The sequence below is a fragment of the Mytilus edulis genome, chromosome 14, assembly GCF_963676685.1.
Source record: "Mytilus edulis chromosome 14, xbMytEdul2.2, whole genome shotgun sequence".
NCBI classification, from domain to species: Eukaryota; Metazoa; Mollusca; class Bivalvia; order Mytilida; family Mytilidae; genus Mytilus; species Mytilus edulis.
Window position 1 is genome coordinate 47229295 of NC_092357.1, and position 21151 is coordinate 47250445.

The following is a 21151-nucleotide window of genomic DNA, read 5'->3' on the forward strand; positions in this document are numbered from 1 at the left end:
GGAGTTTATTGTTACAGGAATATGATGTAATTGTAAAACACATTAAGGGTAAAGATAATGTAATAGCAGATGCTTTATCTAGAGCTTATTAAAACACTTTGTATATACTATGTATTTTTGTTCATATTATTCATGATAAGTTTTTGTTAAACTAAAACTTCTTTTAAGGGGGGAGGTGTTATGATATTGTAATTATTGTATTTATTTATGTTGGCCTAATTTGTGTTGTATGGCCTGATAGTTGTTTACAGAATAATCTTAGAACTGTGCAGTTTAGAAATTACTGGAACAATTACAGAATGTTTGGAACTTTCCAGAATGATCCTAATAAAAGATGCGTTATATAAACTTCTACATTTTACTAGAAACTTCTATTGTAACTTTCTAGAATGTTCCAGTATATATTGTTCTAGAATTTTCCTTGACAATTATATATATACAGACACTAAAGTTAAACGCTCACTCTTGGATTTGGACTTAGACATCGATAGACATTAGTATTCACAGCATTTGGATTGACACTTTTATTCTACAAACAACATCATACTGGATTGTGACCGTAGTAGTGAACGTAATATTCAAATTGGATTCCGAAAGATATCCGGATACAGATAAAGATAAAGATTGGACTCATATTTTGACAGTTAAGTTGACAGTAATAGTTGTGTAATACTTCTTGTAAACTTTTGTATAATAAATATTGTTAAATTTTACTATTGATTTGTGTCTTTTGTTGGCTACAATTTAAAGGCGATTTCTGGCCGTAACATCATTCAATGGGAAAATAGGACTGACTAAAGTTTAGATACATCATCAAAGAGGAAATGATTCTCTGAAAATGTTTCATTTTGATCGCGAATACACAAAAAACATAATTTTTATGCCCCACCTACCATAGTAGAGGGGATTTGTGTTTTCTTGTCTGTGGGTCGGTTTGTCTGTTCATCTGATTGCCCCGCTTCAGGTTAAATTGAAACTTAGTACATATGTTCCTATGATATGGTCTTTCTAATTTTGATGCCATATATTAGAGTTTGTACCCCCAATTTCACGGTCCACAGAACATAGAAAACAATAGTGCCAGTGGAGCATCTGTGTACTATGGACACATTCTTTTTTATTGTGGATTCATTTTTATTCCTTGGATACCAATTTTTCTCGATTTTGTTGGTATAGGTGATCATGAAGTTAAATAATCAACAATGCCAAATTTTCTTAAGGCTTGTATAAAGACTTCAGCAAAACCACGAAATTCAATGTCCACGTGGCATGAACATGCAAAATTTCCTTCAACCATGAAAATTTGTGTCCATAAAAATAAATGAAACCACAACATATTCAATTTGTGTCCCTCTCTCTAGGTTTTCTGAAACCTGTCAAATGTTTACTAAATCATGGATCAACAACAGCTCTTCTGGATGCCAATGGTTACCTTTTTTCAGTACCAGAATATGAAGGTGTGTGGAGTGAAATACTATCACACAGACAGAGACATACAGATCTGATCATGAATTTAATAGAAAAAGATTCAAAACCAAATTTTGAAAAACTGAAAAAGACTTGGGTGGTGAGTATTGAATAAGAACATTATTTTTATGGTGTGTTTATTTTTAAATAAGTGGTGAATTGCAATTTAAAAAAAAACCAACTGACTTGTTTTGATGAAGGCTCATAGTATTCATTATACAGCTTGATATACATGATATCTATAATACTAAAATTACGAGGTACAATTTGTCAGCCGTCATCACGTAAAAACGACGAATCAAAGAATTCAACTTTACATTTAACTAATATAGAACAAAGGTGTAGATTAAAAATTACACCACTCCAGGCCCTTTTGTTTTCCACGAAATTGATATGACCAATAATTAAGAAGTTCCGGGTCGAGTCCGATACCGATACCAATAGTACAAAATTCACCTGTTACCTATTACCTTATCTGTACGTTCCGCATCTCACAGGCGTACCACCAAAAGGTGTATTAAGGATTAATATGCTATATACACGGGTCATAATCACAGGGTTGACACTACTAAATTGTCTCATAATCACAGGGTTGACCCTACTAAATTGTCAAATTGTTACCTATTGTAGTATTTTAATCAGTAAGACTTTCTAAGATAACAATACGAATACTAAAAATCTGGACTTAAAATAAGGCGTATAGGTACAGTTTTCAATTTGTTAGCGGGCGTGACGTAAAATAGCGAATCGAAGAATTCAATTTTATTTATAACTAATGTAGGACAATCCTGTTAAAAAATACTCCATTCTAGGACCTTTTGTTTTCCAAATTATTAATATTACCAATAATTGATAAGTTCCAGTTAATTCGACGGGTTCAAACAGAAAGATTTGAAAGCAGAGAAAACTGTGTATCTTATAATCGGCATGACTTTATCAGATGACAATACTAATACTAAAATAAGGCTTGCACATCTTATAATCGGCATGACTTTATCAGATGACAATACTAATACTAAAATAAGGCTTGCACATCTTATAATCGGCATGACTTTATCAGATGACAATACTAATACTAAAATAAGGCTTGCGCATAGTTATATACGGTAGTTCAGTCACGGACCCGCGATATCACGGGTGTGTTCTAGTATGTATAAATATAGACTAAAAGATTGATTGGCACAATGCTCAAAGAAATCATACAGGCCCGTAGCCAGGAATTTCCAAGGGGGGGGGGGGTTATTTGGACTCATGAATTCGACTTTAACAGTCACAATTTTGAACAGAACGTTGACTTTAACAGTGCTTATTTGGTTCTGTTATAACAGAAAACAGCAAAAGACAGGTTTTCAATTTATGCAAGCTTTGGTTTACAAGGTTTCGTTGTATTATGGTAACTTTATATTTTACATTTATATAATATATGGGTAAGATAAAAGTTAAATATTTGGAAATGCTCATGTTGTTGTAACTTTTATTTACAGCCAGGGTTTGATCATAACCTTAGAGATCACCACTAATGGTAGCATGTAAAGTTGGTAATGTTGATGTTGTTCTGTTCCTGTTGCAGTCTGCTGTTTATCCACAATCCTTTGCAGAAGATGATAGACTCTTGTAATAGTTTTGTATTTTGTATTTTTCTTTGTAAATGAAATAAGCTAATATTTCAGAAAAGCTGGACAACTTGTTGTAATAGGAAAGAGCATTTTTTCAAACCAAAAAATGTATTCTAAGTTAAATTTCGTTGAGGATTTTGAAACCTCAGTATCTGTTCAAATTATGAAAAATATACTGGTCTATTATAGAGAAACTCAAAGTTTTGTTATAAACAGATTTTTTTTGGTCATTTTCAAGAAAAATGTAACTTGAAATCACTTTGCACTGATGAAAAACTTGTCCTTAACTGGAAAAGTGAAAATAAGAGAAAACCAAATATATCAGAAAAATAATTGAAACTGACTTATCTTTCCAGAGAGGACAACTCAGATAATGATTCTGGAGTCCTGGATACTGACTCTGTGAGAACTGATAGTCAGGAAGGTAGGCAATAAAACTACAATCATACTTAACAAACCTTTTCATTCAATTTCATGTTTAAAATAAAAAAATGGAAATATTTTTTCTAGAAAAGTTCTTGACCATACATGTGACAGCCTTCAACATAAAGCCTAATATTTTGCTATCAATGACTTATTAATGTCATGTTCAATTTTGAAGGTGAAAATGGCTTGTTTAAGAAAATAGTGGTATGCCGAATTGATGAACTAAATCAGAATAGAATTTAAGTGTTGTTTAAAGAATATATTTTTGATAATCTTACATAGCATTACACATTGTTTTATTTGTTGTAGGTGAACCTCATTGTATCTATTATCTAGTTATTAGAAAATCTCCAGTAATGAGGTAAGAAAGTTTCTCTTCCACTGAGCTTGATTTATCTGTTTGCTGTAAAGTGGGGTTAGCTTTACTGTCAGTTATATGAATTGAGAATCTTCTTTCAATATTGACCATTCTTCTTCAATCTGAATATAAAGTGGCCAACCAAAAAAACAAAAAACAAAAAAACAAAAAAATCTTCTGTATAAAATGAGAAATATGACAGATGCATGTTTTAAGTACAATTATGCTATATAAGATAAAGGTGACTTTGCCAAATTATAATAAAAAAATCACTTAATTTTTGGATAAAGATTGCATAAAATGCAATTAAAACCCTATTGCACTGACTTGATATATAAATCTTCCAAGATTGAGCACTGTTTCTGAGATACACAAAATATAGTGCATTGATCATAACATCATATCAATGAACATTTCAAGACATTGATCAGTGAAATATTAGCTCAGATAATTCAGTTACAAAATGATGTTACACTTGCCAAAACATAATCATAACTCCCATATATTTATTTTGTGGTAAAGAAAACATAAAAATTTCAATGATGTCAATGTTAAGGTCATCTTTAAAAAAAAATTAAATAATTTCTTTGCCAAGAATTGTATCAATTACAACCAAAGCTCAATGCAATATTTTATTTTACTTCCCACTGATGAGTTATAGAAATCTTTCCCATTCAGAACTTACAAGTACTTTGATTATGCACTTTATTCAGTTTTATCTTCCAACAGATGCTTCAGTGAATGAAAATCACTGTTGTCTATTTTACTTCCGTATGGGTTGATCTGCGTTTCCACTGCTCATTTTGAATGGTTGCTATGGCTACACTTCATCTAATCATTTCTGACTTAAAATTGTAGATTTGAGATGACAGAAAACAAAAAAGTTGAGTCTTTACTACAAGATATCAGTCGCCCATCAGGACTATTCATATATCATGGTATGGCACACCAAGTTTTAAAATACAAATGTCATTTATTTGTAACAAGCTGTTGCAGAAATCAGTCAGTTAATTTGCATGATTTATTTACAATTCTTTGAGGTTTTAGAGTGTGGTAAAGCTATGATTGTAAATGTCCATTTTGGTAAAATAAAAAAAATAAAAGACAATTTGGGTACCGCAATAATAGGAAATTGCATTCTGATATCCAATACATATATATCTGTATGTAGTTTTTAGGTAAAGATTGCATGAAATGCAATCAAAACCTTATGGGACAGACTTGATATCTAAATCTTCCAAGACTTATCACTACCTTTTTGATACACAAAATATAGTGCATTGCTCATAACATTCTATACATCCTATCCATGAATTTTATTGATGTAATATATGCTCAGATATTCAAGGCACAAAATAATGTTAGATTTGTCAAGAAATTACATATCTTTTGCAAGGTGCAGGAATCTAATATCTGCTCCAAAACTATAAATGATGTCATTGCTAAAGTCATCTCAATTTAAAAATTGGAGTTATCTTCCTTTGTCTAGAATAGCTATAAAATCAACTATAATTAATACAATATTTGATTTTACTTCCCACTAACAAAAAAGAAGCAATCTTTACCGTTCAGTGCTTACACACACTTTAATTCTTTAAATCATAATAATCAAACTCCCATTTTTGTTCTTATAACATTGCAATAATAAATGCACACAATAATTTCTGAATTTACAGTATATTATTTTTGTTTGAAACAGATGGATTCATTAATCATATTTGTGCTGTTAATTCCATGGATGGTTCAACTTCACTGCATACTTGTCTACTCAAGGGAGACAACTTCAGAATAATGGAGTTGCTACTAAAAATAGATCCCAATGATATGACTGTCAACATTCAAAATATCTCAGGGTTAACCCCTTTACATTTAGCCTGCCAGTTAGTAAGTAGGAAATGTACAGAAATTCTTGTTGTAAGTATACTGCTTGTATTTGATAAGTTGACAACATGATACAGTGAAACCTGTATCAACCAGATCTACCTTAAACTGAAAACCTGTCTAAACCTACATGTTCTTAAGTCCAGTCCAATCAAATGTTATACATTGTGATCCTGATCAAACTAAAAATCTATGAAGTACCACAAAGGTTTGGTTTAAACAGGTTTCACTGTATTTGATTTCATCAATGTGTATTTTAACCTTTCCTAACCCGTTGTATGAATTCAGGATATATAAGTGATTTGTTGCTACTAAAAAAAGAGTTTATAAATATCAAACGATTAATTTTAATGCAAGTAAAATCATTTTATCTTATTAGAACCAGCACAAAATCTTGTAATAGCATTTTGTCTAGAATAAGGGAAGTTACAAGTTTGACCCTCAGCTAGGGCAAAGAAAAGACTTTGGGATTGGTGCTTATTGCTTTTACACAAGAAAATTGGTAAGCAAGTAGAAATTCTAAAGCAGTCCTTCTGTCTAGGACAAAGCATGGTTTTCTCATATAATATGCACATGATAATTAAAACCCAAAAAATTAGACCAAAAGAAATAAGAAACCCTACTTTTTAGTAGTTATTTTGTACATGCATTTATTATTCTGTGTTGCAGAACTGTCCTGAGACTGATTTAAATATTCCGACGTTGGATGGAAAACTGGCTGAAGAGATGACCAATAACAAAAACATTATCAAAATAGTTCAGAGGGGCAGACGGGGACATCCTGTCAGGTAAGATAGTATACTCTAAATCAATGAAGTTATTGTTCTGCCTGCAATGAACATCAAGCAAGGCATTCAGTTTCTACATTCTGTCTATGCCATTAATGAAATAAAGGTTCAGTCATTAACTTTGTTAAATATTAATGGAATCTTGTACAGAAACGTTATCATGATCAATATAAAGTATCAGAATTTTTCAGACATATTTTTTTTGCTCAAAATTCTTGATCCAGATAAGAGATACAAGAAGCATTACTTTCTATTAAGTTTGCCAACAGGGGAACACATTTTGCAAAAACAGAGGTCTTAGTGGATATTAAACAAGGGATTTCTATTTCATGCAATTGATTGGCAGAAACACAATAAGAATATATGTTTGGTACATGTAAATAGTTCAATGAAGAGTGACCCCTTGCAGGGTAATTTTTATAACTGCTGAAATATCAACCTGGAATTCAGTATGCTTGTTTATATTATGCTATTGATACTTTTATCTGTCAGGGAGTCACCTCCTGTGTGACATCACCAACTTTTTGTACATTGCTCCTGAGATTAGCAGATTTTGTTAGATTTCCTGAATCATAATAACAAGCGAGATTTCACAGTTTGTCTGGTGGTTAACATTATCAAGTTATACTGATTAAGGATGTTGGTATACTTTATGTGTTCTTGCTGCTCTTCAGGTTTCTATGTTGTGTTTTGTAGACTATTGTTTATCATTTTGTTGATTTTCCTATTTTTTCTTGGCGTGATCAGTTTATCTTAAATTGATGAGTTTGAATATTCATATGGTATCTTGCTCCTCTCTTTTACATGACATTCATTGCATGCACATTATTTTTTTCAGATTTAATGTTTATTCTTTTTTTTCAGATATAAGCCATCCTCAAAGTCTCGTTCATCTTCGGTCACAAATGCTTCAATATATACACAGCCATTCCAGTCAGAAGCCCAAATCTACCATCAATTTGGAGAAAGTTCATTCCCGCTTCGAAGCTATGAAGCTTAATTTACATAAAAATTCAAACCAGGAACAAACTTCATAATTATCATGAGTGCATTTATTATGTATTTTTTATTCATCTATTGTGAAATTGTTTTGTTAGATATCAGTAATTGTTTATTCATGCATATTATTTATGATAATAAAGAAATATTTTTTTATGTTTATTTGTTATCGTAATTGCATTTTTATCAGTTAATGCACATACATGTATATAAGATTATCCTGATTTAGAGTAATTTCTCGCAATTTGATTGGCTGATATTGTCCTAATAAATTTCAGTACAATTTTTTGTCAGGTCAATTGGAATTATCTCCCTTATTTATTACGTCAATTAGAATTATCTCACTTATATCATTGACCTAATAAAAAAACAAAAAACAATTGAGTTGCTTTGTAGTCATAATATTTTTTATTTTTCACAGTTTTAGATTTAATATCTAAAATATATTTGTTGATATTGTCCTAAAATTGAATTTGAATATAATAATATGTAATACAACAAAATCAGGATAAATTCATTACACAGTGTTCAATTGTCCTAATACCGAATTTATCGGGTCAATAAAATTCATATCGTGTTTGGCTTCGCCTCACCCGATATGAATTTTATTGACCCGATAAATTCTCGTATTAGGACAATTGTACACTGTGTAACTAATAGGGTGCTATTTCTAAAAATGAGGGTACTTTTTATATGGCCTTCCAACTACCGTTTCGATCCCTAACATCACTGAAGAGACATATATTGTCGAAATCAGGATCTGGTGTACTAAAAAAATATTGACACCGTATGTTTGTGGCATAACATCGTAGCCACAAGTTATTATTTTTTTCTGTTTAGTACTAAATTTTATATTAAGATCCATTTTGTTACATCTTGTGATCAATTTTATTTAGCAATCACCAATGGCAGTCAGCAGGGTTAAAGAACATCAGTTGTTCGACCTGTTAGTCAAATGCGTTTTGTTTAAATATACTTTTTCACTTTTTTGGTCTTTTGGAAAATGTTGTTTGTGCTGTTTTTAGACCCTTCTAACGAAATTTGTTTAACATGCACACATATAAAAATTGCGGTTTTTATCCAAAGCAATCATACGTTTGAACGTAGTTTTCAATTTAGACTCGTTATATCTATATATATGTTCCAGACCGTATGAGTATTTGGACCGTACGCGTACTTTTTTAAAATACGCATACGGTCGGACCGTACGCGTACGGTCTGACTTATATAAAGAAGTTGGTCAAGTTTATTAGATACAAATGTATATAACAGATCAACATAACTTATATCTCCAATTAATATAAAAAGTCCAACAGCATTTGACATAACAACTTAGTATTTTAACTATTTAAAAAGATCACGCTTTTTAATCTGTTAATCTCCTGTATTTTGCAGACTGACCAGTAATTCATTAATTGCAGCTCAGTATGCTCATTGAAATTGAAGTTATCGGAAGTAAACATAATGTGGGAGGACATTTGTTTTAGAATATTTATGAACTTCACAAAAATAAAATGCATACGCAAAGAAACATGCGACGTTCTTATTAGAAGCAAGTGTCACCTTCGGCCAGAGTTACAAAATAGAATTCACAGATATACAATTAAACAAATATTTAATGTCAATTGATCGCTTATTCACTTTATCCATCTATTTTGTAATAATAACAATTTGTATAACTAAAAATAAAGATTTTGTTAAATTTTTGTTTAAATTTAACCCACATGATTCCAAAACATGTTTAATCAGCTGGACCGTACGCGTATGGTTGGACCGTACGCGTACCGTCCAAATACTCATATGGTCTGGAAAATATATACTATATTGATTAATGCTTTATAGATATAATAATAAATTTAATTACTAAATTTCTGGTCTTGAAGCATTATCAAGTATGAGAAGATCCCTATTGAAAAATATGAAGCTAAAATAGTTTCTCTGGTAGGAGAAAGTGCATTACATGTATATTTTTTAAGGAACTTTAAAAAGGAAAATTTTAAATTTGACAGATTATTGTTTAAGGACAGCTTCCACTGGTTGGTTGAAAACGACTTTATAATCAAGAATACCCGCTTTATCCTGGTAACACTGCTAGAACAAATCAGATTAGATGTAAGAGAATGTTAACATAATGAAAATGGCTATTGTAAACTACTTTTTAATTTTGTCTATCTTTCCTCTTGTAACTTTTCACATTTTCAATATCTCCCATAGAGCTGAATGAAAACAGATTTGTCAGAAGTGCCATAATTTAGCACTTGACTTGGCAAATATAGTAATCTTAATGTGCTTTTATTAACTTTTTGTAACAACATATCTTGTAGGAGAAAACTTGTGTCACATATAAAGTTATCTAAAAAATAAATCTCAAAATATTTTGTCTGTTTTTTTTTTGTGTTCTGCAATAAAAGTAAAAAGTTTACTTAGCTTTAAAAACTAAATTCAAAAATATAATTACTGATGTCCAATTCAATGGATCAAAAAGATTGCCTTGTATTATCTTTTACTTTTCCATATTTAATCGTGTTTTAAAAGTAAACGGGATCAGCAGAGATAATCATTGATTCTGACTGTTTACCTTTTGAATCCTATAACTATTCTATTTATTGAGTGCATCTTTGGTGCTTATTTTGGGGTCATACATACACGGTCTTCTGTTCTGAAACATGGATGTGCTATGGAATACACTTTAAAAGGGTCCCTTATTTCATAATTGATGGATGTTATACACAACAGCAATGATACCACATAATTTTATTATTTAATCTATAACAAAAACTTGTCTTTAATAACTCTCTAATCAGACACTCTAGAATACATGTGGGGGGACAATATAACATGGAGCAGCAACATTGGTACTTTTGTTTTAGGAAAACAGATACATATAAAATTGATGAGTGTTTCATCATTCAATATTTGAGCTAGTATATTTTAGTAATAGTTGAAGCACACTCATGACTTTTAAGTAGATTTTCAGGGTTTTCTAAGTATTGATATTGTAACACATCTGCCATGAGCCACAAGTCCACATATCAGATACTTTAAGCAATAGGATTACTATATTGGATGTACAGAATGATTGTAAAATGCACATGTCTTACTGGCAGTTGTCATATGATCTTGACCTCATTTTAATGATTCAGTGGTTACAGTTAAGGGTTTTTCTTCTTTTTTGTCGAGCCTTCGACTAAAGTCGAAAAAGCGAGACAAAGCAATCCTACATTCCTTCGGCGTCATCCTCGGCGTTGACGTTCACAAATATTCACTCTGTGGTTAAGTTTTTGAAATTTTAATAACTTTCTTGAAATATACTGTATTTCTACCCAATTTAGACAGAAGCATGTTTATAATCATAAAATAGTATCCAGAAGTAAATATTGTAAAAATAAAGTCCATTTTTCCGTATTTTATTTATAAATGGACTTAGTTTTTCTGCCAGGAAACAACAAATTCACTCTGTGGTTAAAGTTTTTAAAATGTTAATAACTTTCTTATAGTATTTTGAATTTGTACCAATCTTTTACAGAAACTTGTTTATGATCAAAAGCTAGTATCTAGAAGGAAGTTTTGTCAAAATTTTGTACCTGTGTATCTGTATTTTACTTATCAAAGGACTTAGTTTTTATTCCAGTTATATTACATACAGTCTGCAGTTAAAGTTTTTTAAAACATTTTTCATAAACTATCCTGGATTTTACCAAACTTGGACAGAAGCTTCTTAAAATCAAAAGAAAGTATCATGAGGAATATTTTTATTGATTTTCTTTTTCTTCATTTTTGTTGAGCCTGCGATAAACAGCAAAAGAAGGCGAGACACTGGGTTCCGCGAAAACTTTAAGATTTTTTTGTTATACTGTATGCAATAGGTAAATAGTGTTTGGTGTATGGAAATGTTTTACGATGTATGTGTAAGTCTGGCAGGTTTTATTTTACCTTGGCTTTATTTTCACGTTCCATTGTTCAATGTTTTTGTGTTTTAGTCGGTCGGTCTTAAACTATAAGCAGTAGGTCAAATACATTTGGTGTATAAAATGATTGTACAGTGTATATATCTTTGTGATATGTCTCATCTGATCATGACCTCATTTTCAAGGTTAATTGTTGAAAATTATGTTTTCTCAGTTAATTTATTTTCTTAAATACTCTTAAAAAAACCGGTATGATTTGTGTACAAACGAGGGGCGAAAGCAACCAAAAGAAAAGTCATATTCATAGACTAAAAATACACACCATAGCTAAAAAAGAAAAAGAAAGCAGACAAATGAATTTACACAAAACACAACATAGAAAACTTTAGACTAAGCAACACGAACCCCACCAAAAACAGGAAGTGATTTCATGTGCTCTGGAAGGGTAAGCAGATCCTGCTCCACATGATGCGTTGCTAATGTTATTACGAATACTGGAAATAGTCTAATTCGGTAGATCACATTCTTAAAAAGGGAATTGGATTGTAGTAACGACAAAACGAACCACCGATATCATCTGTGACAAGGCTATTCCATAACGGTCAAACAACTCGTGATAACGTCCGTAAAATTCGCAAAGGGGTGATTTTAATTTCACCATTTGAAACTCTTGGTTTAATAGCTTCCCTGTGAGCAGCAACCATCTATCAAGGAAATCATGATAGGAAATACAAGCCTGGGAATATCGTATCAAATTGGAAGATATATACTTCGTCTTCAGGCGCTGCTGGAATGTTGCTACATAGAAATGAAAAGTTCACAATTGAGAAGCTGATATCATCTATTTTGTCGTAAAGTAAAGGATATTGCTAATTTATTATCTTTCTTCCACAGAGGTTCATATATGAAGTCAGCCTCATAATAATAGAATAGAAACTCATTGGTTCCAATTGGAATACCGACAGTCTGTTGAAAAACAGATCCTCCAAACGTTACAAATATGTTATCAATCAAGAAATCAATCTTGATAATGCCAGTTTGACAGATTTTTTTTTTTGAATCAGAATGATTCTTTATAAAGGAGGATTTATCCCTCTGTAAGATCTGATTTGTATCAACGACCTCACAGTCTTTAGCCATTCGGAAAGGGTATATACGTCTTCTTTCTCGCGTTAAGCCGATTGCGGAGCACAATCTTCGACTAAATCCATCAGTATTTTGAAGTTGTATTTCCAATTGATGGATTTAGGGTTACGATATTTCGGACCTTTGGATAACACATTTCGCAGCTAAGTATTATTGACAATGTTCAGGTCACCGCTAATAACGTGGCCAGCCGGATTATTTATGAATTGGGAACGTGCAATGAGGAAGTTTAGACTTGAAGTCGTCAATATTGAGATCATGCAAAACATGTTAGTAATTGAAAATTTTAGGTTTGCCAATTTTAGTTTAAGCAATTGGTTTGGTATAGGCAGTGGTTTCCAAACATAAATTGAACAGATAATGACGTTTTGAAAGGGTTAATGAATAAAGTTTGTGAGAATGCGATGAATCGGCTTTTGTACTAATGGCAGCAAGTAATTAATAGAGACATCATGTAGAGTAGGTCACTGGTGATGTATAATTGATATGACCATGACTGCGTCTACCTCGAGAAGTAGAGTTGAAAATATTTATTACATTCACCGAGCTACTGGAAGGACTAGATAGAAAACCTATACCATGATTTTATCATTGCAACCATATTGTGTCGCAGTTCCCAATTTTCGAATCCAGTCGTCTTTTTTTGTCTACGGAGAGACGTTTCAAGATGAGTATTGTTAGTCCTGTTATATATTTTTTCGATAATGCGGACTGTCATAGAAAAAATTTATTAAAAGCGAACACACAGAATTATATACAAGCTTAGGATAAAAGCACCGGTAAATATTTTTCAACCATGTCGCATTTTAAAAACCTTAAAAGGGTACCAAGATAATAATTTAATACGCCAGACGCGCGTTTCGTCTACATAAGACTCATTAATGACACTCAGATCAAAATAGTTATAAAGTCAAACAAGTACAAAGTTGAAAAACATTGATGTCCCAAACTTCCAAAAAGTTGTGCCAAATACCGCTAAGGTAATCTTTTTCTAGGATGAGAAAATCCTAAGTTTTTAGGAAAATTGAAAGTTTTGTAAAAAGGAAATTTATAAAAAATGACCATATAAATAATTTTCATGTCAACACCGAAGTGCTGACTACTGGGGTTTGAGAAACGATTTAATTATCAGGCTGATTAAAATTCTGGTAAACTATGTCGCTTGCAGTCAGGTTGATGTCTGATCTATGATACATAGCACCAAATGACAATCAATGAACTACAGGCTACTGAATTGGAACAGGCACATGCAGAATGTGGCGGGGTTAATCATGTTTGATGGCGCCAAATCCGTCTTAACTATTATGTATTTTATTTCAGTATTTTTTAGATAATTTTTTTTGTTGGCTTACATTCATAGACACTTTGATTACATGCGTTGACCTGATATATTTGTAAACCTTCGTGGATTGATATGAACTTAGGACAGAAGTTGACCTTCATGCTCTAGAAATAATATCTATAGAAAAAAGTGTGATTTAAAAAACAATTCTGTACCTTAATATGCCAAACTCAAGATACATGAACATACTTTTGCATTCGACATGACAATTGTACACTGATCGCATCAACCTTTTTTTGAATTGTTAGTGCGTATATAAAACGCTAGCTTAAGCAGAGACATTAGTTTAAATGGTAATGATGTCATTAAATAGAACGCACGCTATAGTTAAAGTGACAGGCTCTATAAAAAAGTTAAGCATCCACATCAAACTTTTCTGCATGTTGCCTAGCAACCCATAAGTCTATCCATATCGTAAATACTGGCCTATACATTTAAACAGTAGCCATAATCAACTGTCTTCAGACTGGCCGACGACATCCTTTACTGAATTTTCTTTTGTAATATGTCCTAGTTATTCATGACAAGTTATCCAAGGCAACAGGCTTATAATTCAATACTCCAGACGCGCGTTTCGTCTACATAAGACTCATCAGTGACGCTCAGATAAAAAAAGTAAGAAAGTCAAACAAATACAACGTGGAAGAGCATTGATGACTCAAACTTCCAAAAAGTTGTGTCAAATACGTATAAGGTTATCTATGCCTGGGATAAGAAAATCCTTAGTCTTTCGAATGAACTAGCTGCCATTTGACGTTAAGCACAAAATTATCAATAGATAACTCAGCCAATAAATACTTCCTTTCTTATCCTACTTCCTTACTCCTTCCTTTCTTCCTTCTTTCCTTCATTCATTTTTTCATTCAACTAATCAAACAAACCAATAAATCAATCCATCGATCGTTTTTGTTGCTTCTTGTCGTAGGGTTGCAGATTCATTGACACAAACGCAAAATACATTCTTGGATCTATATTTATCGCACTATCCGTTTTACATGACACGCGTATGTATAAATCATTGAAAGTTTACAGTATGATAACTTTACACGTTGATTTCGAATTGTTTGAAGATCTGGCATGAATGAAATAGGAACAAGTTTTAGGAAATATTTTTTAATTATGATCACACACTAAAAAGACAAAAGAAAATTTCATATGCACAATATTTTTCAATCCATGTAATGAAAAAAAACCCAAGATATCACACACACACACACACACACACACACAAATTGACACAATAATTAACATTTACTCTAATGTAAAATAAAAATAAATCCAACAACAAGTGATTGATAACAGAGTTAACAAAACTACACTGTTTTGAAATTGTCAAGAAAAGTTAATATGACAATAACGAACAGATACTTTTTGAAATTTTTATCCAAAAGGGACATAATAGTTATCAAAGGTACAAGGATAAACGAGTAACAAAAGCAAAACACAGTGTTGTCAAATTAGTACGTATATTGTATGCGGTGACACCACTCATTAAAAGGATATATTTGAATTAACGACTACTCATTAAATTAAGTAGAATATATACAACATATCAGAACAATAAAAGTTATATTTAACAACACCTTGCATGTAGAGTATTCATTGTATATTTACAATTTCATTTTTCCTTATAAATGTAAACTTTATTATACCCTCCAATAACTACTGAATTTGTTGAGTGATCGTAACAAATACGAGGGTCAAAATATAACGATTTGATATTTGTAATTACTACTTCACTTTTCCCGCCATTAGAAGAATTTATCTTGATAACATATCTCGAATCATTATCTTCCGTTTCACAAAGCACTAGCAAATTTCCTTCGTTATCTACAGTAAGATCTGTTAGATATGTCATACTTGGATCAGTAAATGTGAATATAGCATTACCATTTCTTTCAATACAGAGCAGCTGACTATGTTCTTTATTGATACAGTAGATATGTTGGGAATTAACATCGTAACACATGGCATATGGCTTAAAACTAAGTGTCAAACGTCTTTGTACACTTCCTGACATATCAATTACCACAATACCTTGTTTATCACTTATGAAGAATTCGTGTTCTATGTATATAAATGTAACTGCAATATCTAACATTGCAATATATCGAATGTATCGAACATGGTTTTGTTTAACGTCAACTAAAGCAATACTACAGTTTTGAAGGAGCACAGCGACAGTATTTTTGTCCACTATAGACACATTTAAAGGACTGTCTTCTAAATGTATATTATGTCTTTGTATACCAAGGACAGAAAATGTCTTTACTACATTTTCTAAGGTAAGTGATACAATAACCTCCCCATTGGATAAACATTTTAAATCACTTATTAACCCATTATAAATATTATGTGTCACTCTGAATTTACAGTTCAATTTGAAACTATTACTGATAAGTTGCATTGAGTGGATTTGCTTCTTGTTCTCGTCATTATGTTTTCTGGAACAGTCCTTACATAAAACTGTATTGCAATCATAGCAATTGTACACGGACATGTTTTCACAGTTGTTGCACCTTAACAGAAAAAACATGAATACTTGTATCAAATATATCTATATCTTCAAGTACATTAAGTTTAAAAATAACTGAATTGAACTTGATATATTTAAAAAGAAAAAAAAACACAATATATGTCTTAATCCTCGCGTGTTAGCATTCAATTTTTAACAAGAAATGAAACGATGGAAAAAGAAAAAAGTTAACTTTTTGCGACTTACATTTTCCAACAGAGACCGTTTTCTTTCAAAATTATATAAATAAGATAATACAATTTTATCTATGAAATATGTGTTTTATTTATATGGTAAATAATGATGCAAATTGCAATTTTCATCGTGCATCGATAGATCTATATAATGCGATGAATTTGATTCATTCTGTGTCTTCTTTTTTTAAATATTTTACTGTTAACAAAAAAAAAAGATGAATATATACCGTTATAATCAAAAGTACCGAAAATTAACTTACTTTCGGTGGCCTTTTTTATCTACAAAAGAATACAATAGAACTTAAAGGAATGAATATTTACCTTTTTAAAAACTGATCAATATGTATATGATCAAAAACAAACAAAAAAACAATATACATCAATATCTCGTTATCTATGTCTTATAACATGTACAAGACTAAGGAGAAGGAGATCTATATCGTTGTACTTAAAACATTCACATGTGGTGACACATGTAAAAAACGAAATAACAATATAATTAAGGATGCAATCAGGTGAAGTTTAACAATCTTGAATTTAGAAGTGATATTATAAATCAGAAAATCATTACTCAAGGAACAAAATAAGCTAAAATATTATGTGAGGCAAAATATTTTACACTGTATTGAGAAAAAAAAAACAGGAGTCCATCTGACAAATTTTCCTTAACCTGAAAAGACCTTATTCTTAAGTGGATAAGAATTGCACGTCGTTAAACTTGTACAAGGGTAAATTAACCCTAGAAGCAGAATTCCAAACAAGTATTTTAATAGTCAAAAATTTGATTGCGCAAATTTAAAGATCTAACATTGTTGGGCTGATATTTAGACACATTATATATACAGAACGTGTTTTCAGCCTTATATCACCATCACTGGTTTTCCGATAGATAAAATATATCGTGGAGTTGTCATTGGTTCTGACTGCATCCTTTATTAATTTGTAAGATCCTCTACGATAGATAATTCATCTGATCTGTAAAATTCATCTTCATGCCTTATATACCATGTACTGTGTTACGACAATAGATAAAGACCGACGCGTAAAGGTAACACTCGCCCACCGAAATATTTATTTCTGTAGATCTTAGATGGTTGACGGGTTCAGACATTTCTGGAATCCGTCAGGAATATAACAGTAGTTTACTTACTAACAATTTACATGACATCGCAGAAAAAAATTGACCAGACGTTATGCGTATAAAACTTCGTTTAGTCACTCTGGGCAGAATAAAAGATGTATATTAAATGAAAAAGCGTTGTAAATTTAAAGCGTCCCAAGCTTTATTTCTGGATTGACCTTCATCAGGAACGCTTAAAGCCGAAAATTTGAAATCCAAGCTGTATCATAACATAGTAGTTACATGGCAGCTGAATATCCATAAAAACATTGTTGAATCTGTACGGCTTATAAAATAGTGTTTTGATTCCAGATAAAACAAAACGTTTTTTTTATTTAAATGAGGACGCACCTGATTCTTTAATTTTTCTCAAAAGTACATACAATCCCTCGTGCAAAGTTGACCTTCGATGGATTTGGCTTTTTTATGTATTATATTTAGTTGTCATACTAGTATTAATGATATAGATCTTGAACTGTTTCGGTACCTATCTATCCTTCGGCTTTCAAATATTTGGCTTTGAGCATTCTTGATGAAGGTAAATCCAGAAAAGCGCTGCGGACGCATACAATTATATATGTGTTTTTTGTTTCAATTTTCCAAAGCACTTGGTAGATACCTCTGTTGGTAGACTATCAGCACCCGAGGGTATCATCACCTAATCAGGAGTCAGTAATTCGGTACTGACATGATTTATAACAAACCTTTCTCAAATATTCCGTATAAATTTTGAAACTGAGGTTACAACTCCCTCGTGCAAAGTTGACCTTAGCTGGATTTGGCTTTTTTATGTATTTTTTGTCATATTAATGATATCGATCTTGAACTGTTTCGGTACCTATCTATCTTTCGGCTTTTAAGTAATTGGCTTTGAGCTTTCCATATGAAGGTAAATCTAAAGAAGCGCTTCGGACGCATACAATTATTAAAAGTGTTGTTTTCAATTTTTCACAGCACTGGGTCGATACCTCTGCTGATGGACTATCAGCTCCCGAGGGTATCATCGGCTCAGTATTCAGTACATTGGCACTGACATGATTTATAACAAATCTTTCTAAAATTGTCTCTATCATTTGTTTTTTCAAGTATTTGTCTTTGAGTGTTCCTGATGAAGTTAAATCCAGATAAGCACTTTGAATGCAAAAAATTATAAAACGTGTTGTTTTCAATTTTTGAAAGCAATCGGTCGATACCTCTGCTGGTAGACTTTCAGTCCCCGGGGATATCATCTGCTCAGTAGTCAGAACTTCGTTACTGACATGATTTATGAGAGACAAACCTTTCTAAAATCTATAAATTTTGAAATTATAAGAAAACTTAGGTTACAATTGTTACCTCCTTCTGCTTTCAAGTATTTGGCTTTTAGCGTTCTTGCTGAAGATAAATCCAGAAAAGTGCTGTAAATTTAAATGTGTTGTTTTCTGGGTTTTTTTTACTTATTGCTGTAACAAATTTGGGTAGCGTTTTCCTGCTATGCTCAGTTCAATAGCCATGCATATAATTTGAATACCAGTGCTTTCAACAATTGAAATTTACTGATAAAACTAAAAAAACGGCTTTGCAGGGACAATTTCGAAAAAACATTTTTAAGAATTCCACAGGTCAACTTCTGAATATGCAACTAGGTTTGTAATAATTCTGGGATAGGCTTTGATTATACAATTGAACATTTATAGCTGGAAGTTGCTAGAATATTTACTCGTTTATAAGTGTGGTACCTTTGATTACTATAACCTATATTCACAGAAAGAGAAAGGCTGTATGCAGAGGTTGGGTGAGAAAGTTTTACCGACAGGAGGAGAAGACAAACACTAACAATGTCCAATCAACATTTAAAATCCCGTTAAAACTCTAAATACCATATACAAAGAAGTAACTAGTTATAAGAATCATCCATACGGACCGAGGCAACTGAATATAATTATAACTCAATTAAGATGCTCCTCTTATTTAATGACCTAATATTGAAAGGAGTATAACATTAGTGTTCAATGGGAAACACCTTAAATTACATTGAGTTATTTCAAAATTTGAAAAAAGAGACAAATATATACTTACTGAGTTCATCTTCAACCTCTTCTTCCTACGGAAAAAAAGATCTTAATTGCTTTTCGATTTCGATTTCGGTAACAGAAACATCAATCTGATTTAATGCATTAAGTGTCCAAAAAAAAAATCTTAATTGCTTTCCGATTTCGATTTCGGTAACAGAAACATCAATCTGATTTAATGCATTAAGTGTCAAAAAAAAAAAGATCTTAATTGTTTTTCGATTTCGATTTCGGTAACAGAAACATCAATCTGATTTAATGCATTAAGTGTCCAAGTATGCGTATGCATTTTATTGGTTATATTTTTTTATATTTATTGCGAACCCTGTAATACCTTTCCATAGATTCACCTGATAGATATTGTTCTCTGTTTAGTTTATTCACTTGGACCTTTAAATTTCTTCTAAGAGAAATCTATCACTCATTGATAAATCTACCTCAGTAAAAAAGTATCTCCTATATTGATAGAAATAACATGTTTATTGACATTAAAAAAACTGCATGTGATTTTGTGTTTATTCAACATTAATAATATTTTTCTCAATCTGTTCAAAATAAATACTAATTTAATCATAAAAAGTTTGTTTTTACAAACAAATAAGTATTGTTCCTATCAAAATTTGCATTTTTAAGTTTTTGTTTAGTTATAGAATACTTTTAAGAAGGCCTTATTGTATAAGCATCACCATTTTTAGGGTTTTTTTTTGTCAAAAAAAAATTTGAAATAGGAATAATGTTGATTTTTTTCAGAAATCAACTTTAATTAATGTTTGAATCAGTGTTTACATTCAACAGATTGTAAATATCATACATTGAAACTCATATGCACTTTTTTTTATAAATAGTAAACATGTTATTTCCATCAATTTAACAGATACAATTTTTACTCAGGTAAATTAATCAATGAGTGATAGATTTCTCTTAGAAGAAATTTAAAGGTCCCAGTGAATAAAATAAACAGAGAACAATACCTGTTATATTTGTTAGATGGGACAATATAACAGCCAAAAGTTTAAATGGAAAGGTAACTATCATGTGGATTTATGGAAAGGAATAATTGGGCTCGCAATAATAGACCATATTATTTAAGTAATCATGGTTTGGTAGCTTATCTAAACAGTCAAATCAATGATCAGAGTTCGCATTATATTACAGTAGAATTGTAGAATATATTACTAGAAACTAAGTCAAACCTTTTTAACATAGAATCTTATCCAAACATAAAACATATGAAACAGAATACAGTATAGGTATTGGTGAGGGACATCTTTGATTAGACAACCCTGACAGTCACATGATTCGTACTGGTTGAAATGTAATGGTTCTCTAATAAATTT

General features: G+C 31.4%; 2 protein-coding genes across 2 annotated transcripts in view; both read left to right on the top strand.

Moving 5' to 3' along the window:
* LOC139502486 (serine/threonine-protein phosphatase 6 regulatory ankyrin repeat subunit B-like) overlaps nt 1-21151 on the top strand; it is a 512428-nt gene that overhangs the window by 299391 nt on the left and 191886 nt on the right. The window lies entirely within an intron of this gene.
* Nucleotides 5572-7681, top strand: LOC139502488 (SMC5-SMC6 complex localization factor protein 1-like). Its single transcript, XM_071291971.1, has 3 exons — nt 5572-5781; nt 6418-6536; nt 7401-7681. The coding sequence occupies exons 1-3, from the start codon at nt 5602-5604 to the stop codon at nt 7534-7536; spliced, it is 435 nt and encodes a 144-aa protein (XP_071148072.1). The 5' UTR covers nt 5572-5601; the 3' UTR covers nt 7537-7681.

Excerpts from the sequence above, each read along its gene's own strand:
- LOC139502488 (XM_071291971.1), top strand. The coding sequence starts at position 5,602 with ATGGATGGTTCAACTTCACTGCATACTTGTCTACTCAAGGGAGACAAC. Across the intron at positions 5,782-6,417 it reads AATGTACAGAAATTCTTGTT|AACTGTCCTGAGACTGATTT; the intron begins GTAAGTATACTG and ends TCTGTGTTGCAG. Across the intron at positions 6,537-7,400 it reads AGACGGGGACATCCTGTCAG|ATATAAGCCATCCTCAAAGT; the intron begins GTAAGATAGTAT and ends CTTTTTTTTCAG.